Here is an 8,518-nt window from a genome sequence, read left to right as displayed (position 1 = left end):
TATAGTGTAGGGCGCCTGCCTTGGTGGGGGATTGAACCCCAGTCTACAGTGTAGAAGGCAGGTGTTACCCACCACACTGACCAACCACACAGATGGATTACAGAAGTGCACCTTATGTAATTACACATGTATCAGCTTGTTTTACCTCATGTAATCACACAAGTGTACCTCAATCGTTCTAGCAGCCTATTGTCTCTCATGTAATTGACTAAATCAGCAGTAGTTACACTGTTGTTGCATTTGTTATTCATGTATAACTGTTATTAGAGATGATATAAAGTGGGACCAGTACTTCTCCAGTCTTACTCTGGGAATGCATTGATCAGTTATCAATGCATGTTTTTTTATCATATTGCTTAAGAGAGATTACGGTTCACGTTGTTTACTAAGGCAGCACAGCTCATGTCACCTTGAAACTGTTTTAGGAATCTTAAATCCAATGTGTGGTGGTGGTGGTGCTGCTGTATGTAGTTCTGGGTACTTTGTTACTCCTAAACAATGCATTTGTGTTTATGTTCAGGGTTGATGTTCAAGAGGGGGTTATGAACATCGATATGTAGATGTATGTATACCATATCACTTTAGATGCATTAAAAGCAACACCAATTTCCTCATTTTTAACAAAGTAGTAGCCAATTTGAAGAACGAAGATTTGCTTCCACGTTTCTCCTCGATGCCTCCAGCCACTGGCTGGATGGACTCGGCTCTTTCACCAGCACGCTTGGTTTAACGTGAAATATTAATTAAGCAAAGATATTGGATGATCGCTCCACACAGTGCTGGCCTTCCTCGAGGAGACATTTGGAAACCTTGAAATAAACACATTAATGTCGCATTAATGTATTAATAAAATTGTATTTGTTCTAATAATTGTTTTTTTCTGAGTAGCTGCCCAAATAAGTAGCTTTCAAAATAAAATTCAGTCATATAGAACCGTGCTGTAGGTTTCTATCCTTTAATCTTTATTCTCTTCAACGTAAAGGCATTCTGTCAGTTATCTGACACATATGGTACATAATATTATAAGAGACACGTTGCCGTCACGCATTTTCATGCATGCATCTGAATGTTCTTTAAATATATGAAAATGGAATTAAACTGAAACTAAAGGCAGCTTAAGCTCAACTGTGCTAACTGTGAATGCGTCATGGAGTCTTTAAACACCTCAGTGTCGCTGCTGGACTGAGAACAGTCCACCAACCAAAAATATCCAGCCAACAGCGTCCTGCGGGCAGCATCCTGTGACCACTGATGAAGGACTTGAGGATGACCATTACAAACTGTGCAGCAGCAGATGAGCTGTCGTCTCTGACTTTGCATCTACAAGGTAGGAGTGTCTAATAGAGTGGACAGTGAGTGGACACCTTGTTTAAAAACTCCAGCAGCACTGCTGTGTCTGATCCACTCAGACCAGCACCACATCAGGACTGCAATGCTGAGAATGATCCACCACCCAAATAGTACCTGCTCTGTGAGGGTCCATGGGGTTCCTGACCACTGAAGAACAGGGTAACAGAGTATCAGAGAAACAGATGGACTACAGTCTGTAACTGTAGAACTACAGAGAGCAGCTGTACAGTAAGTGGGTAATTATGCTCACTCATTTAATAAACAACGTATTCTATTTGAATTAGTTTGCCTCGTTATTAAAATAAAAAACAGTTGTCAGTTCATCAACTACATCAAAGTATAATTTCATTGGGTGCTCCTTTCTTTAGCAGATCAGCGCTAATTAAAACCAGCTTTTTCTTGTTAATGACTGAAGCACAATAATCCTCATTAATATTATTATCATAATTATCATTAAAGAGCATGTTTCTTCTTACAGCTCTACCTAAATACCACGCCTAAGGGTTGGTCACGTTCTCTTTGTAGTCCGAATGTTTGTAGAATGTGTCTCCAGCAGCTCGTCACAGTCAGCAATGACTGACCATTAATTCCTCAATATTTGACCTGAATATTTTCTTTCTGAAGCCACATCAGTTTCCTGGAGCTCATTTGTCAGTTTTCAGCTGGGGAGAGGCTCTAATAGGTCACCTCCAGAACTTTTTGGAATGAACGTTTTCATCAAATAATATTCTATATTTCGCCGCGCCTTTGATCCTCTGTGCCTGGCAGTAATCCTTGTAGCATAATGCGGCTGCTGTGCTTTACAGTGGGGATGGTGTGCTTTGGGTGATTTACTGCTCTGTGTTTGTGCCAAATGTACAGCTTTATATTCAACCCACAATGCACTTTAGCTGTGTCTCCTGCAGATGGTCTTTTGACTTCCACAGAACTCACTCGAGGGGAAGTTTCTTGAATAATAGATACCTGTGAGACGCTTTTCTAAGCCCGGGTGTCAAATTCAATACTTTTACAGCGCTAAACAAATGACATCAGTGCCAGCATTGAACAATCCCATCATCCAGTACCAAACTGCTGTACCTAAGAAGATTCTTAACAGTGTCAGTGAGCCAATAAGCATGCTTGCTCTAAAACCTAGACTGCCGATTGGCTGACGAGCAAGTTTCCGTATAATATTTTTATGTTTTCAGTTTGAATTTATTGGGCAGAATGTATTAGAAGAGTCTGTCTGTGTGGTGGAGCCGATTCTTTCCTGGTTTGAGCTTTAAATGAAATCCACACTCGTCTGGATATACACACAGTGGCAGAGAAGCACAGAAGGCACTCTCCCAGCATTTCCGTAGCATTTGACACAGCACGGCGTTTGTAGGGTACAAAGTTATGCATATTGAATTTGCAAAAGAAATGAATGTACATAGCAGAATTTACATGTATTTCCACCAGTCTGATTGAAGTAGGATGATGAAACATACCTCAACTAAAGTGTCAGAACTTCTGTATTAGGCAGAAATATCTAATACATATGAAACAAGACTGCATAAAAAATGTTGGTGGAAAAACATCTTGCAGGTTTGTTTTGCTATTCACATCTCATTACTTCTGAAAAGTATCAATACAAATTCTAGGCTTGCACGATCATATCGGAGTCATATCTTCAGCAGCAATTCTTTTCTGCCTTGCTAGATCTGCCCTGGACAACTGTAAGTGCTGTTATTATCTACGAGCAATACCTGCTCAGCCACAAAGCGGTAGACTCCGCAAACTCACAGAGCAGAGCTGTGAAGTGATTGTGAGTGGAAACGTTCTCTAGAGTGATAAATCATGCTTCACTATCTGGCAGTCTGACGGACTAATCTGGAATGGTGGATGCCAGGAGAAAGCTACCTACCAGAATGTGGAGTGCCAACACTAAAGTTTGGTGGAGGAGGGATAATGAGCTGGAGCAGTTTTTCAGGGTTTGGGCCCCTGAGATTCAGTGAAGGGTGCTGTTAATGTTACAACACACAAAGACATTTAGACAATTTTAGACAATCCAACTTTACTGTTCCAGCATGACTGAACCACTGCGCGTTAAGCGAACTCCATAAAGACATGGTTTGATTCGTTTGTTGCGGAGGAACTCCAGTGGCTTGCATAGAGCCCTGACTTCAACCTCACTGAACACTTTTGGGATGAACCGGAACATCTGTCGCGAGCCAGACCTTCTCATCCAATGCCTGTGTGGAAAGCGTTCCCAGAAGAGTGTAGGCTGTCCAACTCCATGTCAAAGTCAAGGGCTTTGGAAGGGAATGTATGACAAGCTCACAATAGTGGTATGGTCAGGTGCGTCACATACTTTTGGCTAAATAAAGAAATATATACATAACTTTCTGTATTTTATGAATGTTTATGTATCGGCATCAGCAAATATGTAAATAAAAAAATCAGTAATCAGAAATTCCCATATTGGTACATCTAAAAAGCACTCAGCAGCTTGTCAAACAAGCAGTTTGTCAAAACCAGTAAGCAGTTACTAATTTAAAGGAAAGTTCCTAAATGACACTAAAGTCAATTAAAGGTCTTCATATTTTTCAGCAGTTTCTTCTTTAATACACTTCTAGCCATTAAATGATGAACTATTTGACTTTTAATACTCTGATATAACTCACTCCTCCTGGCAGCACAGAGTGCAGGTTTGTATTCCAGGTGACACCTCGCTCGTAAACCATAAGTAGGGGTGAACAATCAAAATATCATGACCTTGAACATTTCAAGAAGTCGGAGCCGATGTGCGACAAACATAATTCTCAGCTTGTAGTCACGTTCTCCTATCTGTCAACAGCAGACACAAAGCATTTGCATGACAGATTACCTGCAACCCAGATGCATAAAAAACAGTAATGACTCTAACAGCTGCTTTGACCTTAGTAAATAAGACTTGCAAATGAACTTATTTGCATCATATTCATCTGCTGCAAATCAACCATTAAAGCCCATCAGTCCTCATCAACTTAGTAGGTCAGCAACTCAGCAACCCAGGTAGATTGAAGGTTAAATAATTTGCTTGTGATGATAAAAGGCTGAGCTTCTCGAACTCGGAGATGATTGTTTGTGGTTTGGTTTGCTTACATTGTTTTTACTGACCTTAAAAGGATTTGATTTGGCATTGACAACTGTTGACGTTGGAAGACCTTAAGAACCTTTCTGCAATGTATGAGCAGTGTTTACATTGTGGATTATAGATTATAGATAAAATCCATTCATCCAACTCTCATAATAAATGACACCGAATAACACGACTGAATAGATATTTACATTGTTGCTGTTTTGTTTTTTTAATGAAAAACATGTTAAATAAGTTCATCCAAAGCCAACTGAACATACAAATGCAGGGTGCTTGGAAGTGAATGATTGTGACTTAAATATACACAATAATCGTGCTTATTCTGTAAAAATTAAAAACCAAAAAAAGAACAAAAGTCATGTTCTATTCACAGTGGCAAATAGTAGTTTTCTAGATCATAACGTCACTCTTTCCTGAGAAAAACCTTCTCAGGTGGTCGGTCAGTCCAGGACTTCACAAGAAAAGGAACCATCAATTGCGTGTGACAATGTACATAACAATCCAAGATGCTAAGCACCATCAGAATATTAGGATATTGCTCGTCTTTTCCTTTTTGATATACTCAGTTATAAAGGCAGAACACAACTCTTGAGCCTAGACACAAAGTATACCGCATCCTGGGATTTCTAGAAGCTGTGAGGCAGCACTGATGACCTGGAATTTGACCATAATCCCAAGGTTTGTAGAAATTACTGGAGTCTTTTGGTTCCAATCCCTTTACTCCCAAGTAGAAGGCATATGGGTGATACATTTGGGGCTTGTAACTAAGTCGCAAATGTACACAACTTGTAACTAAGGGTTTGTGTGAAGACACCCCACAATCTTCATTAGAGCTTTTCTACAGGTTCAGTACGTGGTGCCTCAGGTGTCCCACAGTTCTCTTCCTTACCCACCCACTGGATGCCATGCCCATTTTCTCTGGGTATCGTAGAAGGTGAATTCTGGCGGTCCAGCGAAGCAAAAGTGGTGAATTGAACCCTCTTCCGCTTGCTGGTGGGTGAGTGCAGGGATTCGCTTCTGCCTGGTTTGGCCCTGAGAGACCCCACACACCCTACATTTGTCTCCCCAGACACTGAAGCCACTTGGCAGCTTGTCCTTCTGGTGAGAGTGGCACAAGGGTCAGTATTAGGGCCAATGTCGATTACAGTAGTGCTGTGAGTATCCTGCTGCAGCGGGCTGCCTGGCACATTCATAACCAACTCGGCATCTGTACCCAGCCATACCCAGTCGTGCCGGTGGCCAGTATGCTCTGGGGCCTGAGATGGTGGCTGCTTGTGACGGAACTTAACCAAATATGAGATGCAGTTTACCAGGAATACAAGAATCGCCAAGCAGAAGACACACAGTAATGCATACATCCCGATCTCAAGGTCTGTGAGCGGCCGGTTTGATACTGGACCTTCAGTGTCACTATCTTCACCGTAGTCGTTGTTATCATTTTTCGGCTCTTGGTCGGGCACTTCCACTTGTGCAGGATAGTTGTTGTAATTCAGCAAGTTTCCTGGAGCTTTTCCTGTGCTTTCTGTAACCTGAATACCATTGTCAAGATTCCTGGTACTGCTGTCCCTGCCTGGTCTTGCAGGACTGAGGTTCTCGTTATTCAGAATATTCCCAGGTTTGCTGACCCCTCCAGACGCATCATTGGCTCCTCTTGCTTCCAGATCGTTTGCGATACTACCTGCCGAGGATTCCCCTGATGTTGACTTGGTGGTAGTTGTAATCTTCCTCAAGGCGCTTTCCTCTCGTTCTGAAGCAGAACTGCTGCTTGGTACCTGCCCCGGCTGCTGCTGCTTTTTGTCGCCGTCTGTTTCCTCGCCGTCATTGCCGTAATCGCTGCTGTTGTCCTTCCCGTTACCCATCGTAATGCTTCCTGTGCCGCTGCCGTCGATGCTGCTGCTGTTTTCGCCACGTCTGCTGTTGACCAGGAACTTGACAGTAAGGCTCCCGCTGCCCACGGCTAGAGTGCTCTTGCGCTTTGTTTTTTGACAAACCTCGCATATAGTCATTTCAGCTCTCACCAGCGCCCCCTGGCCCTCGCCATCTGCCACTACAGCCAGAGGGGAGTCCCGTACGGAGACCACACCCTCGTCCAAAGAAGTTATGGTCAAACGGTAGTGAGTGGGGTCATATATGTCCAGAGGCGTCAAGGAGCCATCGCTGAACTGTAGCCATGCACTCAACAGTGCCTCCTAAGAAGAGAGAAAGTATGAAAGAAAGTGATTGTGAATGTCAGAATCAGATTATAAATCATTACCAAATGCAAGATGTAAGATGTAGGAATTCGTCTTGGTGCTGATGAAATCCGGTATGAATTCCACTGATGTGCAAATAACTGTAGCGTATTGACCTGCTTGGGACTGTTGAGCACATCCTGAGTGGTTGCCGTGGCACTGATGGCTCGGTTACTTCCTGTGCTGAGCTGCAGGCTGAGCGTGAGGCCACTGACCAGCTGCAGGCCGAGCTCGGTGATGCTCACTCGCTCGTCCAGCACCCGCACTGTCCTCTCCGCCAGGACAGAGTCCGACAGAGGAGACAGAACCTGCAGAGATGGAGGAGTGACTAATACAGAAAGCAATTTTAAAACATACAAGGTTTTCTTCAACAGTGATGGCATTATCAGGCATAACATCATGACCACCTCGATTCTCCGCTCGTTGTCCACTTTATCGGCTCCACTGACTGTATAGCTGCACTTTGTAGTTCTAGTTACAGACTGTAGTCCATCTGTTTCTCTGATACTTTGTTACCCCCTTTTACCCTGTGTCCACTCACTGTCCACTCTATTAGACACTCCTACCTTGTCAGTCCACCTTGTAGATGTCTGTTGGCTGGATACTTTTGGTTGGTGTACTATTCTCAGTCCAGCAGAGATCCACTCAGACCAGCACAACACACACTAACACACCACCACCACGTCAGTGCTGAGAATGACCCACCACCCAAATAGTACCTGCTCTGTGAGGGTCCATGGAGGTCCTGACCACTGAAGAACAGGGTAACAGAGTATCAGAGAAACAGATGGACTACAGTCTGTAACTGTAGAACTACAAAGTGCAGCTATACAGTAAGTGGAGCTGATAAAATGGACAGTGAGTGTAGAAACAGGGAGGTGGTCATGACGTTATGCCTGATCGGTGTACATGTACACTGGGGGTCCAAATGGCCACTAGTGAAACTGATTGTCTTCTGATATAAGATGATATTGTAAACATAACTATTTGAGTGAAAAGTAGAATTTTTGAAATGTTTATCAGTTTCAGAGTGAAGATTTGATAAAGCCCCCCTTTTGCTTTAATAACAGCCTGCACCTCACACTCCACAAGTGGAAAAGCCTGTGATGAGCAGATCAGATCCACTTGAGAGAGGTCTGACCACGAGCTTCAGTAAAAGAAATAAGACTCAAAAACGTCTGAACCTTTTTGAACAAAGGCCTCAATACGGTTACCGTCACAAATAGGCTTGAATTTGAAAACTGAGCTAGAAATAGTGCAGAACATTTCTTCATTTCCCTCATTTTACCTCTCTGTGTTTTATAGTTTTCAAAATCTGAAAAAATCGCCCTGTCTCAGATTTTGGGACTGTATATACGTGTAAAACCTGACTATGGAACAGAGTAATGAGCTGCACAGCCTTTAACCTGACAGGAGGACCGAGTGCAAGATTAACTTTAACGAACCTTTATGGAGGTGGTGCCCACGTCCCGTCCTGACAGCACCCTGCCAGCCTGCAGACGGGCGATGTTGGTGTCCTCCACCTTCATGAAGTAGCGCACCAGCTTTGTGACATCCACCTGCCAATCAGAGCCCAAGAAATAGGCCTGAGGTTCCCGCGGGTCCGACTGCTCGGCCACGAAGTGTGTGAGGACTCGAACCAGAGCGTGCTGGAACTGCAGCATGCAGCCTCGGCCCTTCCTGTCCTCCTCGCTGCTCCAGCCCAGCCTGCTGCTCAGAGATAAAGAGAAGAGCTACTGATTCCTTTGAAATCTAAAAGAAATACAGGTTTCATTTTTATCGTTTATGTAATATAATCATCATGCTTTGGACTGAAACTCTGCAAATGTTGTAGCTA

General features: G+C 43.3%; 1 protein-coding gene across 1 annotated transcript in view; it reads right to left on the bottom strand.

Moving 5' to 3' along the window:
* Positions 1-4,634: 4,634 nt before the first annotated feature.
* Positions 4,635-8,518, bottom strand: part of LOC108442518 (transmembrane protein 132C) — a 94,486-nt gene continuing 90,602 nt past the window's right edge. Inside the window, exons 7-9 of the mRNA XM_017722595.2 lie at positions 8,127-8,391; positions 6,798-6,989; positions 4,635-6,639 (exon numbers count right to left, since the gene is read on the bottom strand). Coding sequence (XP_017578084.2) covers positions 5,278-6,639; positions 6,798-6,989; positions 8,127-8,391 — 1,819 coding nt within the window. The 3' untranslated portion in view covers positions 4,635-5,277. The remainder of the gene's footprint in view (positions 6,640-6,797; positions 6,990-8,126; positions 8,392-8,518) is intronic.

The sequence above is a fragment of the Pygocentrus nattereri genome, chromosome 29, assembly GCF_015220715.1.
Source record: "Pygocentrus nattereri isolate fPygNat1 chromosome 29, fPygNat1.pri, whole genome shotgun sequence".
NCBI classification, from domain to species: domain Eukaryota; kingdom Metazoa; phylum Chordata; class Actinopteri; order Characiformes; family Serrasalmidae; genus Pygocentrus; species Pygocentrus nattereri.
This window is presented reverse-complemented; position numbering and strand designations above follow the sequence as displayed.